This window comes from Euwallacea similis, chromosome 17 (assembly GCF_039881205.1).
Source record: "Euwallacea similis isolate ESF13 chromosome 17, ESF131.1, whole genome shotgun sequence".
Classification (NCBI taxonomy): Eukaryota; Metazoa; Arthropoda; class Insecta; order Coleoptera; family Curculionidae; genus Euwallacea; species Euwallacea similis.
In genome coordinates this window covers 3517983-3537004 of record NC_089625.1, presented here as the reverse complement: position 1 = coordinate 3537004, position 19022 = coordinate 3517983, and the positions used below count along the sequence as shown (strand labels likewise).

The window sequence follows — 19022 nt, the reverse complement described above, 5'->3', positions numbered from 1 at the left end:
CTAACCTCTTAGCTTTTGGTAGTAAAAGTTACCCCCATGAAGCTCTATAAAGGGCTTTAGTCAACATAGAGACTGAATGATTCGTCTCGGAAGAAGACAAATACCATCGGTGAGCGACACCACATAGCAAACCACTACAAACCACTACAAACCACACATCATTTCAGGCTTGCGTTTTTTTGATTATTTTACGTAGTACTTCTACTGTTGCCACTAGTTCCTGGCATTACCTCTGTCGATAATGTATGTATGAAGAAATTCATTTAACTACTCTGAACTTATGATTCAGATTTTCTTCCAGTAACAAATACTTTTCTTCAGAAATAATTGGAGTTTTTGGATTTAGATCATCTCGCAAGTGTTTTACTTCCAGAACAATTCTTTGAGAGCATATACATGTTCAAGAGATTTGGCTGGAATTGATGTTTATGGTTACGTACTGGAGACTTTGGCGGCGGTTTCTCATAGCCCTTTCAGATCAAAAGACTGGCCCTGTAGGGTTACAAATATCAAGTTTTTTCGCCCGCAGTTCAACAACTTCTGACTACTGCTTCAACTGTCAATGAGGCTGCTGATGGTCAACGATCCATTGATCGTCCATCTCAAGACACACATTGTTCACTTGTCGCACAACCCCAACAAGTCAAACAAGTATCGTTTACATATTATGATTGTGAAGTTCATATGTCGTTCCCCATATCAATTAAACCTTACAATCACAAAAAAAATTTAACACTAGGAAAGTATGTAGCAGGTGGAATTGTTAAGGATGGAATTTGGGCTGATTTTGTGTGTATGGGAGTTTATGGTTGAATATACGCAGAAAAATCGAAAATAACCGTTTATTTCGATGTTTCAGGAGTTGTACGAATGGCCACTTTACCCCATAAAATGAGGTCATAAGTTTCCAAAATGGATGAAATCGGCTATGAAAAGTCTTAATCGTCCTGTATATTTCCATTCTATTAGTCATTTGGTGCCAAACCATGGTCTGAAGTTTGTCACGCTTGTCAAAAAAAAAAAAATGTCAAATCATGTTAACTCCGTTTCCTCCTATTGTCAAACCAATGGGAAAAAGGCTGCGTTCAGCAACATCAACTATTGACGTTTCTGACTCACTCTAATGAATGCTACCATTTGAGTGTGTTTACATGGAAGCTGAAGCTATTTTTGTTGCCGAATGCAGCTAGTCGTGCAATTTTTATGAGTAATTCATGTTATGTAGGATTTATAAAATTATATAAAGCGGTGTTTATAAATTGACCATGATTTATAAACATAAATTTAAATTGGCATATCTAGTTATTGCAGCCCGGGCTTTTTTTAAATACTCAAGACGCCTCTGGCGTTTAATCAATGAAATCATTAATTTTTCTGGATTTCGTCAGGAGGTCATTGGCGTCGTTCGGCCGAGGTGACGCTTGTGCAACTGTTTGAAATTTCTAGCAATAATGACGTCTTCCATTTAAATGTATTTAAAGAGTAGCGTGTCCTTTAGCGCGGATACTAACCATTGCTTCCGTCGAACGGGACAATATTCGACTAAAATCATCGGCGAAACGGTTGAAAATAAAAAAATGAAGCGTTTTCTTACAGGTAACATCAAAGAGCTGTTTCAAACTGCAGATACTCGACTATAACTTACACTTTTGAATTTTCTTTCAGTTCACTCAAAAGAACGAAGATATGAAGGAATATTCGAAAGAATACTGCAACAAATTCATTTTCTATTGTTCAGTATAATTAAGAAATAACATAAACTTATATTTTAATTGATCAGGCAGCTGCAAAACTAGGCACTATATTATGATTATAACCACAATAATAAATATGAGATTTTCATAGTTACAAGGACATTCGATCGATTTCACCTTAACCTAAATATATTAAATCTATCATACCGATGATCTGGAATAGATTTTCACTAGAAAATCAAACTAAACAACTAATTTCGAGAGAGTAACAAATACTTTATAATATGTACATCTTTCATTTTATATGACCGTAACTCAATACTACCAATGCATATCGGATGGGCATATTTGGCGAAACACATCAGGATCTTAGAAACCACAAATTACATACAGAAAAAAGGTAATTGGGGAGAGTTTGAGGCAATAACGATCGTTGTTTGTTTGCCTTTAATTTTTCAGGAATAAAAAAAAAGGAAATGTTGAAATTTTTGAAAACCGCTGTAAATGTAAAGATTTTTCAAATCTTAAAAAATATTCTTGTGCTATATTTTCATAGCGAATATTTGTATTTAATTGAATTTTGGCCTTGCAACAGGTTGGAATGGGATGCTTTATGTTTTCAAATTCTCGAAAACAGCGCTTATAAATACGTCTGTAAATATATTTTATACCGTTGACCATGGCACGATAAGCTTAAAATACTCAAAAAAGTAAAAATAGAATTGCAAAATTTTGTTTTTTTTTACACATATAGGTCTACCAGATTTTCTTACCCAATCAATAACTCGGTCTTAGCCATGAGAGAACTTCCAAGAACTCCAAACAAAAAGTGCCTATTACGTTAAAACCTGAAGAATCCCGTTAATTTTAACACTCCAGGGTTGCCCAAAAATATTCGCGGTTCTACTGTTATATTCTACTAGTTTCTGAGATCTTAATGATGATCCTCAAATTTAGACCATCCTGCACGTAGCTTCAATATGCAGATTTTTACCCTACAAATCCTTTCTACAAACCCAAACATTTTACGGAATATTCAAAACTTGCGCTGTACTAAGGCAACTCTTAATATGACTATTCAAAGCTCCTCTCGAGACCGACCCTGCCCCGCAATAAGGGCAAATGTAGGGTCTTTCCCCCGTGTGGCTCCTCAAATGTATCCTCAGCGGGGCTCCCTGATTGAAGCACTTCCCACATATTTCGCAGCTGTAGGGCTTTTCCCCTGAATGAATCCTTTCGTGCATGATCAAATAGTCCCGCTTGATGAAGCTCTTGCTGCAGTAAACACACGAGTAAGGCTTCTCCCCTGTGTGCTTTCTGTAATGGATCTTAAGCTTGTCCGGTCTGGAGAAGCCTTGTCCGCAAACGTCGCAAAGATGTTTTTTTTCATATGGTCCCGTGCGCACTGTCAAGTGCTTGGTATTGTAGTGCTTTTCCAAGGTATCCAGTCTTGCGAAGATCTTCTGGCAAATATTACATTGAGTCTTCGATTCCGGGTCGAAGACTCTCACTGTGTGTGTACGCAGTTGATGGGACAGAAGGTACCTTGAGTAGTAGAAGTTCTTGCTGCAAACAACGCAGCCGAAAGGTTTGAGATTCAAATGAACATTGTCATGTTCTTTGAAGCTCAAAGCGTCATTGAAGCACTTGCCGCACTTGGTGCACTGAAAATCGTAGATCTGCAAGTGCAGCCTGTTGATGTGCACTTGCATCGCTTCCTTTTTCTGCGACATGTATTGGCACCAAGGACAGGGAAACATCTTATCGTCCCTATGTTTCTGCACGTGCACTGAATAGTTAATAGGACCATACAAGTCTTCTTTGCAAACAAAGCAGGTAAGTTTCTTCTCGTGGGTTTGAACGTGCTTCTCGATTTCATCAATGTCCTGACACTCTGCAGAGCAATTGTTGCATATGTAGATCTCGTGTTCTTGGTCGAAGTAGTACTTTTGGGCCTCACTTGAGAGGCTGTGAAGTCTTTCTTCTTCACTGTGGTCTTTCCTATGTTGAAACATCTCTTTCCGAGAGCCAAAGGTCTGGAAGCAAAACTTGCAGGTCCACATGTTAGCTTTTTGATTCTTGGGAAGTTTCGGAGGGGTGTCCGGTTTTTCTTTTTTCACTCTCACTCGACGCATTCGAGGTTTTGAGTCGTCTTCCTCGTCCAGAGTACAAAGTTTTAGTGGCTTTTTTATAAGTCGGCGCTTGCGCACTCTCCTAGGTCTTGAGAGGGGTTCTATAGATTCTAAGGCTTCTTCCTTAATGGTCAGTTCAGTCCTAAAAGGGGTGTTAGATTAGTAAAATGGTTTATATTTGAGCAGGGAGCCTGAATAAATACTCAGCCGTAATATCATCTATGGATTAATAAACTTTAAAAATAGAGTAGGATCGTTCCAAACTAATTATTAATTAATCAAAAATCATTTTAAATTATCATTAAGGGTTAATTCAAATCACTCATAATGGTATTTAGGTTTCTTAGGTTACTTCGGGTTAGTCCAGTTGTTGTAGACAGATTTGGTTACTTCGGCCAGTTGAGGTTAATTCGGAGATGTTTTAAGGTAAGAAATGAAAACAAAGGTTTCACTGTGGGGTTACACGCAGTATAAATGAGGGAAGATCGTAAGGAATATGTGCTTTAAAAATCGCTAGGAATTTGGATGAGAAGGGGCTCAAAATGATGAAGGAAAAAACATAATAATAATTCTGATATGTCAACGAAAAACTTAGCCAAATTCCCTTCCATACGGATGCGATAAGTAATTAATATACTGAAAATTTTGTAAAATATTTCAGGATATTCTTAGATAGGGATCCGAAAATTAAAAAAGGGCGCAAAATTAATACTGACTTGAACAAAATCATTTCTAAAATAGCAGAACTTCGAATTTGTGATTTTTTTCTGTCCTATGACGAATTGAAAACCACAAATTCTATGTAAAATTTCGTCAGAATGTTGAATACATTTCCACTTTTTGTCCGCCCAATTTTAAACCAAGAATTTGTTATTCTCTCTAAAATATTGAAACTTTTGACCTGTTAAACAACAAAGTAAACCACAAAATTTGCCATTATGTTTCAAATTTTTTGGAAGACTTATCTTCAATTCTCATCCTTTAATGAAATCACGGTGACGAAGTAAAAACACAAAATCTGCAATCATTCCTCTAATACTGACTTTCTGTACCCCGAATTGGAACTATCGAATTTGGTGTCGTCTGGAATTTGCAAAAATATTTATTTGACCCTTGCAAAATTCAAAAATGTTTTTTCAAATTCTTAAGTCCAAGTTCGGGTTTTCAGGTAGAAATTTAGAAATTTTTGGCCTTATTTGAATCATGAAATGAAACAATCGTAAGTTGTAACTTCTACTGAAATTTGTGAATTCTTGATGTTTAATTCTGGATTTAAAAGGGATGGAGGAGTTACCTATGCATAATATAAATTATGTCGTTTTTAGATATGAGAATGAGTTAACCTGAAGTAACCTTTGAGTATTCGACAGACGACTCGGCTAGTAAATCGCCCGTATTGAAATCCAATACACGATTGACCCTTGTTAGGGGCTCAAGCACGCTACCCATTTTCACACTTTCTATTGGGATTGGGGTAATCGAAAGGGAAAATAAATAATTTTGTACGCAAAAAACATAAATCGATATTTGAGATTTATTCGATTTATGGCAAATTACGAATTACTACTATGCAGTCTCTATAATTTCTTCAACTCTTGCGTCGAGATCATACTTATTAGCTAAATAAACGAGACATGTTATGGAAATTAAAGGAAACTATACTTTTAAGTACAAATCAGGTTAAGATTAATATTGCTCATCATAGCGAAGGTAGACTCTACCAATCCCTACAACTAAATACCTTACATACAATTTTTCAATATCTGCTATACCAGGGCATTAACGTTATTCTCAAGCTGCTCTTGGACATCGGCGGATGCAACGAGCCCTCTTGTCTTGCCCTCTTTATCTGCCTCATGCACTTTTTGATGTCTGGTTACATACTGCCTCTGCGAAAACGTCCTCCCACAGATGTGACAACTGTAATTCTTCTCTCCCGTGTGCACCTTCATGTGCTTCTTCAAGTTATGGTTGTTTGCTATCATTTTATCACAAACTGGACACTTAACTGTGAAATCTTTGCCTATTCTATGGATACAGCTCAAGTGCCTTTTAAAGCTCTTTTCAAAGGTGAATTTCCTCCCGCAAATCTCACATTGAAAAATCTCCTCTAGTCCATAAAGTTCCTTTTTGTGATTGAACTTGTTGTGGAGAGTGAGGTACGACTTAACAGGAAACTTTTTATGGCAAATTTGGCATTCATATTTGGGCACGTTCTCGTGCCATTCTATATGCTCTTCAAGTTTCTTCTTGCACAGGAAACCTTTATTGCATATGTCGCATCTCACAGCATAATTATCCTCGTGCCGCTTTATGTGAGCTATAATGGAATTCCTGAATTTGCTAGTAGCCATGAAACCGCATATAGGGCACTCATAGCCGCCAGTGTGGGAAAATCTGTGCAAAGCCAGTTTGGTGACGTTTTTGAAGATCAAATTGCACATGTCGCACTTGTGAGGGTTTTCCGCATCATGTACCTCCTTATGTTCGTTCAAATGCTTCAGGCTTTTGAAGTTGATAAAACATCGATCGCAGGAGAAGGGGTGTTGATGGCTTTTGATGTGAGATATAAGATTGGGTACCACTTTTCCACACTCAGGACACAGTCCTGATTTATCGTGACATTTTTTTTTCTTAGGCTCCTCTTTTGTTATTCCGAAATCGGAGAAGTCGCTGTCGTATGAGGGACTATCGGAGTCCTCAAGGGATTGCGACAGCTTTAGAAGAAGAGAGCTTTTGCGGGTTTGGCGCAGTTGTTTTGTGCTTTTGGACTTCCTTTCCAGTTTTAGACGTGGTGGAATTAGCTCACTCTTTATTTCGGTTGCACAATTGAAACTAAAAAAGATGTTGCGTTAGTGGGAGAAAGGGTAGGTGCAAAGGGTGAGATTGATGCAGAACTTAATGAAACAAACTTATTACATAACGACAAAGTGAACTTAAATGGTTTCTTTCACAAGTGATTATCTAAGTGTCCGTATTTACAGCGGAAATTATAGATTTTTTTGTGAGAGTGGTGAAATAAAAATATTGCGAATGAGGAAGATCGACCAGCTATTGATACTGAAAAGAAAGTTTTTGGCCCTTTAAAGGTCTTTGAATCTTGAGGGAAAAAACTATATTGAACTGACATGCGAATTTTTTAAGTTTTAAAACGAATTTTTAAAAATTTTACGTTTTCGTAATTAAAAATTTTTGTAATTTTAAACTTCGAGAAAAGATACCTGTTCATTTCAACATGGCATAATTTTTATAACTTTCAAGCCATAGAAAAAAGAACAGTGCCAAGGACAGCAAGTCAAGTTTCAAAGTTCGGAAAAAATACCACTTTTATAATGAAGTCACTGAGTTGCTAAAATATTACAATGAGTTTCGCCGAAAGCAAATTTGGCCAAATAAAACAATTTTTTATTTTTCCAGCTTGAGGAAAATGTCGAGATGAAGTCACCTAGATGGGAATTTTTGTAAAAATCAATCAATTTACGTCAAAATAGCGTCATTAAATTGCTAATTTCGCGCTCTTTGAAGATGAAATGTTTTCGAAATTCCCAAAAACGTTTCTAGAGTATAGGTCTATAAAAACGACACAACAATTTCAAAAGATAAATTGGTCAAAATTGGTAAGAATACAGATATTTAAAGCAATCTAACAATTCTATGTTGAAAGATTCAGAAAGTGAAAAAAATCAAATTGAAATAATCTTAGCTTTTCCGTCACCATTACCACCATTGCAATAAACGACTGTGGCTGTTTTTGTCATTGTTAAAAATGATGATTGTTATTTCCTTAATGACATAATCAGGAAGCAGAATACACTAAACCAACAGAAATGGCCAGAAAAATGAGATTAAATTTGATACAAAGGAGAGTAGGAAAGAGGAGGATGTACTAGAAATAATCGAGTTATCGCCCATAAGTCTTTTTTACTAGGCGAAATACTTACTTAGTTTCAGAGACTTTTTTAATTGAAATTGATTTTGTTGGTTAATCTAGTGAGTTCAAATCTTTATTAAAATAATCAGAATATACATATCTATTATCTAATAATGATGAACTAATGCGAAAAATTTAACTTAATTAATGTCTTTCTTCCATATTTTATTTCAGTAATATTTCAATTAAAACACTATTCTTAAGTTTTAATTCATAGCTAAAAAATAAAAAATTCTCATACGAAACTTACCGCTTTCTTGAAACAGAACGATTGACTTGAACTTCCTTAAAATTGATTAATTATTTAGAAATTTCTGGATTGAAGAACTCGGCATGGTTCTCTTAATATACATATAGAGACATTCAACATGATTCTCAAACTTGCGGAAAAATTATTGCGTAGGTATTGTGCACTTATAGTTTTCAAAAAAATCAATTTTACAGTTGATTTTTAAAATTTTCTTAAAACTCTTAAACGAGTAAACTACGCCTAAGGTTTTTTAACAGTGAAATATTTTCTGAATCAAAAACTTAACACGAATTTTTAAGGAGTTCTAGATATTCAGGAAGTTTCTACGCAATTTTCGAAATTTCTGAAAATTCATTTTAAAAAATAAACTTGCAATTTTTAAATAAGAAAATCTCAAAAAGAAATTCAGATGTGAAGAAATTATTTAAACGAACAGAAGAAAACTGTACTTTCTAAAGCAAAATAGTTAATTTATTAAAAGTTAATTAAAATCTTGAAGAAAAAACGTTAAGACGGGGTGAGACATTTATGTGTATTAAATTTGCATCAAGTATCAAGAGTCTTGAAAAAACTTGATATTTAGTCAAGTATTATTATAGAAAAGTCAAGTCAAGCGTTTAGATTTAAAATCAATTAAAGTATTTTATAGAAACATCTATCTACTTGGCTTGATGAATCCTTACTTCTACGTAGACTCCACCCTTTTCTTTACAACCCCATGCCTCCTCGCCATATGTCTCGTCAAACACTGTGCTCTATGAAACCTCTCTTCGCACATAGTGCAATTGTAATTTCTCTCTCCAGTGTGCAGCCTCGTGTGCACCGTGAGGCTGTACCTTGTCGTGAATTCCTTGGAGCATACTGTACACTGCACCTTTTTCTCCCCTCCCACCTTATGCACCAACTTCAAATGTCTTTTCAAGGAGCATTCAAAATTGAACATTTTAGAACAATATTCGCACTGAAAAGACTCATCAACTCCATAGACTTCTTTCCTATGATTCAGTCTTTCATGGCTCTTTACGTAAGTTTTAACTGAGAACTTTTTATCGCAGAACCTGCACTGATACTTTTTGACGTTCTCATGGCGTTCTAAATGACTCACTAGTAAATGTTTGGCAGTGAAACCCTTTCCGCACACCTCACACCGGAACTTAAAAGTGTTTTCTTCAAGTGAGACATGGTGTACTAGGGCGCTGTAGGTCTTAAAAGTTTTGGGGCACTTAGGGCATTTGTAAATTTTGGTGTGCTTGTAGTGGTGCACTGCAAGATCAACGAGGCTCAGAAATATCCACGGACAGTGCTCACACTTGTGATGATCTCCCTCATGCACTCTTTTATGCTCCTCTAACAATTCCTGAGATTTGCAGCTAATGAAACAAAGATCGCAAGCAAATTCTGCCTTGTGATAGTGTCGTGTGTTATCGCTAATTAATTTGCCACAAGTGGGACATAAGGTGGTTCGAGGCTGCTTCGCAGAAGCATTATGCTTCACTCTAATGTGCTTCGCTAAGAATTTGCACTTTTTATCGCAAATTGGACAGGCGCGCAGAGGCTTTTCAGGGGGAGCTGAAAGAATCTTACTGTGTGCAAGTTTTATGTGGAGTTTTAGGTGAATAAAAGCCTTCCCGCAATCGGGACAAATTTTTGGTTTGCGATCCTTTCGAGTTTTATTACCAGGGGTGAGTGAAGTTCCCATGGAACTTAGTGGGACTTTGTTGTGCTTGCGTCTCATGTGCTCAGTTAAGAACAGAACAAGCTTCCCACATTCCGGACATGGCTGCGGCCTCACTTTTGGAACGATATTTCCTTTGGGAGCTATGGTTTGTACTCGTTTAGGGGCAATTTTTGCAGGTATTACCCTAATTTGCTGAGCCACATTTATTACTTTGGGGGGAATAGCGCCGAACACCACTTGGATCCCTGCTGGGCTTTTCAAGAGGTATACCTGAGGGGATGTACGTGGGACACACCTAAAATGAAACATGTTTAGTTAGAATAATTATTACTTTCCTTTGAGAGGGTAATAATTAAGTTCCACTGTTTATTGGGAAAAGATACTTTATTTCATGTCAAATGAAATTGAACCAAGCGAGAAATAAAAATTCTAAGAATCATACGCAAAATACAAGACATTATTGGTCAAATCGGAACTATCCTCGTCGCTGTCTTTATTGGTACTAGCGATGGACCCTAGATTGCGCAAGCGTTCTCGCTCATGGACACGTTGGTGCTTCTTTAGGTCCTTTTTCTCAGAGAAGGCCTTACCGCACAGGTCGCAGCAGAAGCGTTTTTCTCCAGTGTGAGTGCGCATGTGCTTGTTAAGGTTGTGATTGTTGGCTAATTTTTTTTCACAAACCTACAAAAAAAAAGACATAAAAACGCAAAAGCACAAATTGCTGGTCAAACGAGATGAAGAACGCGAATTTTTGTGCCAAATTAGCAAATCTAAAACTTTTAAACAGTTCTCTGGATTTTCTTGTGAGAGGCGCATTTTTGTAGCACTGTATAAGGATGGTCATAATTCCGAAGTAATATAGGGTAGAAGAAGATGTAATTTTGCTCAAATTTCTTCACTGTACAACTTTGAGAAAAAATATCGAACTGGATTTTCCTCTTTGGGAATATGAAAAAAAATATTCCACTTAGAAAATTTCGAGACTCAAAATTCGAAACGAATTCTTCTAGAAGCTCTTGAAGCACTAAAAAAACAAAGAAAAATCTTCTGGTAGTTTTACAGCTAAAGTTTTGGAACTACCAGAAGACTTTTGCTTCAAATATCAAATCTGTGAAATTCATTAGCGGAGTGTCAAAAAAAATCTTTAAATTGATTTATAAATTTCTGGAAATTGTTGCAAATTTTAAGATTTTGGTGATTTTTCACAAAAACGTATTCTCTAATGTCTTATGCTCATTTTACTGCAAAAGCTAAAATCGAAATATTCCAGTTTTCTATATTTCTTACGATTTTCAAGATTTTTGTATTTGTAGCACCGTTTTCAAAGCATAAGTGGAAACTTTGCTGCAATTAGTTTTTTAATCACGCTTTTTCGTACCTTTTTTTGTTAACCCTGCATGTAGAAGATTTATGGCTCTCCTATAAGAAATGGAAAAATTGCTTTCAAACTTCTATATTGATGAAAATAATGGATAAAAGTGTTTTGTAGTTGAAATTTCAGAAAACAATTCAGACTTCCACAAAAAGGTAGTTTTTAATGAAAGTAAGGAATCGGGAAAGAAAAAGATTTTTTTTAATTTCCTGTATTAGGAAAGGCATCTGAAACATTTTTGACTTTTTGACCCCTCATTGAAGAAAATCCGATAAAAAACAGATTAAAATTTTTAGAGCTTCAAACATGGAACGAAAAAGCGTTCCATTTGACCAGTAGCACCATCGAAGCCTTACTGGACAATCCACAGTTCTATCAACACCCACTTTATGAATCGCACTCAAATGTCTTATTAAGCTTCTCTCAAAAGTAAACTTCCTGCCGCAAACTTCACACTGAAAAATCTCCTCAATTCCATAGAGCTCCATCTTATGATTAAGGCTCTTATGCACCTCCAAATATCTAAAAACAACTCTCAAAACTAACACAATAACTCAACTTCATCTACAAACCTCTTGACTGTAAATTTCTTCTTGCAAATCTGACATTCATACTTGGGAATATCCTCATGGATCTCCATGTGACTTGCCAAAGTATGTTTGGTAACAAACCCTTTGCCGCAGACCTCGCAATTGACCTCAAAATTCCCTTGATGACGTTTAATGTGGTTAACCAAAGAATTCCTGAAAGTGCCCTTAACCACGAAATCGCACAAAGGGCAGGAGTACTTGCGACTGTGTTTATAATTGTGTAAAGCAAACTTGATCAAGGAAGAAAAACTGATATCGCACGTTGAACAATAGTGGGATTCTGGTATGATATTGTGAACTTTCTGCAGATGAACATCCAGCAACTCTTTTGTTTCGAAGTTGATGAAGCAATCGAGACAGTTGTGGAAACCATGAGTTTCTAGATGACGTCCCAGATCTTTGTAAACGTTGCCGCAGATGTGGCAGGTTCTGCCTTTTTGGATTTTAATGTTCTGCTCTTTTAGGGCTTTGAGTAAAGCCTCCTCGCTGCATTGTTCGGCTAAAGTGTTCACACTATCGTCTTTCATTACTTGAATCCAAATTTCTTCATTCTCTCCTTCAACTTTAATGTAAATGTCGCCATCAGAACTAAAAATAGGGAGGATGTAGGTTGTTGTTTTTAAATAGGGGTGATGGGAGGATGGGAGGAAATGAAAATAATTGAAATTGCTAGAAAACGTTTTTTGTCGATCGCAAAGGACGAAGGTGTCGATTGAAGTCGATTTCTAGGGCCTACGTAATTACTTCATTTTGGAAGTTCCCTGGCACGTACGATCCAACTACTGTGAAGATAATAATTATTCTTCGTGCAGAAATTTGAACAAAAAGGGAACCTTCTTCAGGGAAATAGAGGCGCATACTAAAAAATAGAGCTTTGAAGGCATCATACAAATAATTAATACTCACCGTAAAGAGGTTGTTTATAGTAACAATCAATTATTCTGGAAGTTTCTGAGGTGTTCGTCCGAATTATTCGGATTAAAATTAGTTAAGAATATCTTTTATTCAAATTGCGATTGATTAAATATATGGAATATAAAAGAATACAGGAATGCAAACAAATATTATCAAACTTTTTCAGATTATGACATATTGTCATCGAGAAATATTCAATTTAATACCGTCAATTTAGGTGTCTGGGTGGCAGACAAACATAGACATTTTGTTTCTTTTACCTTTAAAGGTACAAACCTGAAAATTAGGTTAAAAATAGACTTAAGGCTAGACATTAACGTAGAAGTAATTTGTTAACGTAGACGTAATTTTTTAACGCAGACGTAATTTGTTGACGTCAACATACGTTTTTGAGTTCTGTGCCAATACATAACTACCGTACAGATTTGACTTCAGGCTAAGCCTACGTATGAGGTGTAACTTAACCAGAAATAGTTAGCATCACATCACAAATAAAATTTTGCTGCTGGAGTTCCAGGGCAAATTAGTGAACACCTATTAACAAGTTTTGTTTGTAAGGAGAAAAACTGTTCATTTACCATCACTTAATTTAGAATTCAAGTATGTACGTAGTATGTGAAGTATGAATGAAAATGGGCATTGTACAATGCTGCTTGGCGAAGATCGAATACGGTTACGTACGCAATTTGGCCCGACACGACTGCGTTTACGTTTCACGTAGTAAGTCGCAACTTTACGTCTCACGTAACTGATAACGCAATGACAATAATTCTTACTGCCCATGAGCAGTTTATATGTTGTACGATTATGGTTACGCGTTCTGGTTGGCATTAAGTGTCAAATGTCTTCTAGTTTTTTAATTTATGGTGCAATGGCTTTCATTTAGTTTCACTCTCGACGGGACAAATGAAAAGGGTAATATACGGAATATCAGAATATTTATAAAGAATCATCATTAAAGTCCAATAACGTAACCCTAGTCAATTTTGTTGTTGTACAATCAATCAATAACACAACTTCGATAATAAAGGCGCAGGTAAGTAACAGCCTTTTCTTCATTTTTATCTTTTAGTGGAGCATTTAGTATCGATTTTAACCATCAGGAATATAAAGGATATTTTATAAACTTTTAAAATCTTGTATGGACGGTTTAAAGTTTTAGTAGTTAATAGTTAATTGCCTAATTCATTAATACAATTGCACATTACGATACTGTTAACTCGAGTGGCTCTTTGCGCCGTGTCTATTGTTCATTTGTTTTTCCTAACACACCTGTGTATTAGGAAGTCCTAGCACACGGGTATTAGCATTTGTTTTCGCGACTACTATCTCTGTTCGTTATATTTACTTTCGTAGGGGTTGGTGGGAGAAAGAAGTAATATACTGCAATAAAAACTAATCGGAATTTATTGGAATATACAATATCTTATTTTGTGTAACCTATACTTGAACTCTTCTACAGGGTCACTGTTATGTATGTAAATAGTGAATTATTTTCTAACGCCGAAAAAAAACGTTTAACCACAAAAGTGATCAAATTCTTTCCAGTCTATTTTCCTGAAACTAATTAAATACAGGGGAAAAACTCAAAAGTACCGAAAGCGGCTAAATTTAGGCATGTAACGTGTTTTTGTGTAGAATGTAGATCAGAATTTAATTGTTGCATAAAACGAAGAATGTTGTACTTGCTACTGATCTGAAATAGATTGAAAAGAAAACATTAGATATTGTTATCTTAGTTTAGAAAATAATCCACAATTTAAATTGAAAAAAGCGAACTTGTATAAATTTCCAATATGTTCTTTAGATTTTGATTTTAATAAGTCATGTTACTACTACGAACTATTTACATATTACTTTTTCGTTAAGGTACAACTATAGGAACCAAAATAATCAGATAATTAGGCTAATGGAATCGACTACCATATGAAACTCCAAAGAAATTTTTGTAATTGTTTGAATCGGTTAAAAAAATCCAGTAACATTTGCTACATGAAAAATCATAAAATTAGAGAACTATTTGAGTTTTTGATTTTTAAAATATGATAGAAGAGTGGCAGGCCAATTTCCTGAATTCACATTTTGAATATAAATTACATAATAAATAAAATAAAAATTCCAAAACAAATTAACAATAATTATTGCAGCTGAATTAATTATTGCACTAATAATCAAAAAACATTTTTTTAACTTAATTCTAACGGGAACTGAAGTAACCTTACGGTTGCCTTAACCATAATACAATACTTAGGGCCAAATTATTAATGTGCTGGCAAATTTACTAGGCAATTAATTGCCATGGAAGGCGATACAAGGTGTCACAAATTCGCATTTAAGTATGAGCATCGCGAAAACGACAAGAGATCAAATTGAGATAAAGTTTCGCATTTCTGTTTATAATAAAGTAATTTTTTTGAGATTTTAGAAATTACAACTGCTTATGAAGGTTCACCCTAAATATTTATCTCACAAGTGCGTAAAGTGATACTTGTTCGATCGGAGTGAATCAGTCACTAGTTAAGCGCGAGAAATCCGCTTTCGCACGTGTTAGGTGTAAAATATTTTCTACGAACGCATGTGGGTCAACTTTGTTGTCTTGTGCAAGTTCAATTAAACGTAAATCACGAGGTAATATTTAATTGAACTAATACGTTATCGTACTACTTATACGGAGGAAGATGTGAGACAATACCGAAACGTCTACAACTCAAAGATTTTAAGGAATTTGTTTTTTCATTTCTCATCTCACAATGGACCACCCCCAAGAACCAGCACACATAAGAATGGTTTTAGGTGTAGGACATTAGTAATATTCCAAATTTAGGTTAAATTGATCAAATGTTTGTAGTATTGTCAAAAATTCATCCTAAATCGAAATGTTATTTGCCAATACATATTTATTATAGTTCAAAAAACTTCGTTCAGTCTTTTATTATAATCCTCAAACACATTTCCATCTTCGTTGTAAACATAAAACACTTAGTCGTTTTCATAATTTTCACAAGATCACTTGATCGATTTTGCGAGTTTCAATAGTGCTACTAAAATAAATTATTAATAATAATTAAATATCTCCGCAGCATCTAAAACAGTAAGTAAGAACGAATTTTAATTTTTGTTAACAATTTTGAACGCAATACGATACGTTAATACTAATGATTTTACAGTGAAAGTCATAATATTGATCATATGTAAAAAAACGGAAATGTTTGGTTTTTCTTTGAGTAAAAAAAATTATTCTGTTAATTTTTTTGTAGTTTTTGTTTATTTTATTCGTAAATAATATTTTCGCAACAATGATGTTGTAATTTAACTGGTATAACACGTGAAAAACATGTTGATCTATCGTTAGTCTCATGCGATTTGATCAATTTTGTGACTTACTGTATATGAAAAACAGTAGGCATACCCTGTGCTTTTTAACGAAGGTATTCGGACTTATAATCATATGAAATTTTTGTCGTTGGAACTTAACGAAGTAAAATATCCTGTTAAAAATATTTTGCATTAATTTTGAGACACCCTGTATATAAATACGTTATTGTACGCAGCACAATACTAATTTGCCCTAAAACTCAAATTTAGCCATCTGCAGCAAACCTCTGCAGCTCTTTAAGTGAATATTTAGCATAGCCTTAGCCACAAAGCCTTTACCGCAAAATTGGCACACATAAGGTTTCTCCCCAGTGTGTCCACGCATATGTATCACAAGGCTGCTTCTTTGTGAGAAGCCTTTAGCGCAATAATCGCAAATGTATGGCTTTTCTCCTGTATGCACTCGCACATGCTCCACGAGAATTGGCTTCTTTGTGAAGCATTTTCCACAGAATTGGCAACTAAAAGTGAAAAAAAATATATGAAAAAAATTGAAAATTACATAAACTCTTACTCACCTATAAGGCTTATACCCAGTATGAGTCCGCAAATGAAACTTTAATTTCTCTTTACTACTCAAAGTTTTCCCGCAAATATCGCAAATCGCAAAGTTTCCAGTATGTGAATTCATGTGCAACTTCAAGCTGTTTCTATGCTGATAAATTTTATGGCAAATCACGCATTGATACGTATTCGGACAGCTAATTTCCTGTTTGTGCATGTTCACTTTATGGGCGTGTAAATATCTCGAATAGAGGAAACATTTTCCGCAGAATTCGCAATCAAACGGTTTAAGTCCGGTGTGGTAGTTGTCGTGTTCTTGGAAATGTTGCAGGATATTGAAAGACTTTTTGCAGGAGTCACACCAATACTTCAGAAGATCTTCATGGTGTGTTACATGGTCCGTGATTAAGTTGATTTCGGTGGTGTTGTAATCGCACATCAAACACTGGAAATATCCCATGACGCTGTGCACCCTTAGGTGGACGATATGGTCTAGGATTTTCTTGGTAGAGTGGTTGCACACTTCGCAATAATAGTAATTATTATGAGTTTCTACATGGTCCTTCAAACTCGCCGCTGATTTAAATTCCTTGGCACACACATCACAGGGATGCATTTCTCCGAAAAACCTGGAAATCCTCAAACGCTTCCCTGGATGAGTTTCTTTATAGTGCTGTTTGACAGCCTTGAGGTTCCACTCTCTTTCATCCTTGCAAATCGGACATTTGATAACTTTATTTAAATCCAAATGCTCCGCCGAGATCAACAAATCTTCATGCTCTTCAACGTCAAGGGGAACATTAACGCCATCCCCTTCAGGGGGCTTTTTCTTAGGAGTGGCCTGCTTTCTAGACCTTTTAGGTTTTTTATTCAAATCATTAACATTTTTGGCTTTTTTGACATACTTTCTTTTGGGTTTCCTTGGTTCAAAATCTATATCTACAATTTTCTTTGGTCTACCCCGTTTTCTTTTGCTGTTATTACGAATAGAAGTAGAATCGGTTTCTTTGGTATTACGTTTCTTGTCTTTGGTTTCTATCACATCTGCTTTTGGATTTGTAGCAGGTTGGACTGGAATGGTTTGGTTTGGTTTACGCAAGTTAATATCTTTGGTTTCTAGGGGGGTTTCGGCTAGCTCCACTATCGGAGTGAAGAAAGCCATGGGACAGGACCTAAAAATGAAAGAGAATAGACGTTTTTTAAGTTAAGCTCAAATAAAAGAAATAATGAGGAAAACTTGATAACTGAAGAAAGACATTATGGAAATTTGTATTAAAAGTTGAATGTTAAATTAAACTATAGATCAAAAGCACTACGAAGAAAATTTAACTGAAGTAAAAAGGCGTAAAAAGAGTTTCATATATACCGTTAAATATAGTTCATTATTGAGAAAATACAGAGTGGCCCTGATGTAATATAGTCAGAAAATTGAGAATCTTTTTCCAAGAATTATATTAAAAAATGTAAAAATACTTTAAGCTTTCACACCATGTACTTCGTTTATTGTAGATATAGGCAAATTTGATCCAATCTTAATATTTTTACAAAAAGAAATAATGGTTTAGCTATGTGCCATTGATCATGGGACACCCTGTATAGACATATCTATTGCTTATATTTGATTTGCAAGAAACGTTCTAATCCACCCCTGTTTTCCATTATTAAGCTCCCTAAAACTGGCGCTTTATCGATTCTTGAGCAATTTTTCCTCACCCAACCCAACACTCTATGTGTTTTTAATTTAAATGGATCTCTCCAATTCCCCCCTGAATGCGGGCAACCAGTTGTGCGCAATCGCACACCGCTCACATGACAATGACAACAACAAATACAAATTTCCAGAATTCAAATTAAAAATTGTTTATACTTACTTTTGGTCCTCCATTTCCATTAAATTTAATTTTCCTAGTTGTTTCACAACAATTAAGACTACATTTAGCTACGTCTACACTAAACCGAATATGAAAATCGACGAACGATAAATGAAGCCATAATCAACACAACACTCGGTATTTCGCCATCTTGGAACAGTGTTGTCAAGTGTAATGACGCGGCAAAAGCTTAAATATCAAAATTTAAAAAAAATCTTCACATTTACTTATTGTCAACAATAAATAAAAAATTATAACTGAAGTTTCTGATTATTGTAGATAAAATTCACGATAAACAATCTAAGGCTTGAAATTTGGTATTACATAATACAAAAATCAGAATTAAATTAATGAAGGTCGATAACAGCCGGCAACAATGGGAAAATGCGCATTACAAGCACATGCGTCAGCGAGGAGGAAAGCGAAACAGTGTGATAATAGTGAGGGCAGAGGCGGAATGCGGAGGATTTTAAATGGTGTAAAATCATAAAACTAAAAAGCATCAAATTCCAAAATAAAATTGAGATTTCCTTCACTAAAATTATTAACACACTGTTGATATTACCGCATGAAGAGGATGTAAGGATTAACAGGGATATTGTGAGAAATAGTGTGTCTATTCAAAATGACACTCTTCTGCCATTATTTGAATCCAAATTTCATATATGTGTTAAATAGGAATTGTGGTCACTTGTTAAATCGGAAGTCAT

The 19022-nt window shown here is 35.2% G+C and overlaps 2 protein-coding genes across 16 annotated transcripts in view; both read right to left on the bottom strand.

Moving 5' to 3' along the window:
• Window positions 1-19022, bottom strand: part of LOC136414528 (zinc finger protein OZF-like) — a 183432-nt gene that overhangs the window by 53505 nt on the left and 110905 nt on the right. The window contains exon 4 of one of the 15 annotated variants that reach the window (XM_066398609.1): window positions 1708-3968. The exons of 12 other annotated variants lie outside the window; for them this stretch is intronic. In XM_066398609.1, the coding sequence (XP_066254706.1) occupies window positions 2720-3968 (1249 nt within the window). In that variant the 3' untranslated portion in view covers window positions 1708-2719. Of the gene's footprint in view, window positions 1-1707; window positions 3969-5346; window positions 6662-8578; window positions 9981-19022 lie in introns of those variants that run through there. 2 more of the 15 variants (XM_066398622.1, XM_066398603.1) reach the window with 2 other exon arrangements.
• On the bottom strand, window positions 10051-18541 carry LOC136414486 (zinc finger protein 432-like). The gene is made up of 6 exons (XM_066398534.1): window positions 18313-18541; window positions 16456-17613; window positions 16132-16398; window positions 11630-12235; window positions 11414-11579; window positions 10051-10366 (listed from the first exon to the last, which is right to left on the bottom strand). Exons 1-6 carry the CDS (start codon window positions 18330-18332, stop codon window positions 10115-10117), a joined length of 2469 nt encoding a protein of 822 aa, XP_066254631.1. The 5' UTR covers window positions 18333-18541; the 3' UTR covers window positions 10051-10114.

Coding starts and splice junctions, on each gene's coding strand:
- LOC136414486 (XM_066398534.1), bottom strand. CDS start 18,332: ATGGAAATGGAGGACCAAAA. Junction 16,399..16,455: donor ACTGGGTATAAGCCTTATAG/GTGAGTAAGAGT, acceptor TTTCACTTTTAG/TTGCCAATTCTGTGGAAAAT. Junction 10,367..11,413: donor ATAGAACTGTGGATTGTCCA/GTAAGGCTTCGA, acceptor TTTTTTTTGTAG/GTTTGTGAAAAAAAATTAGC.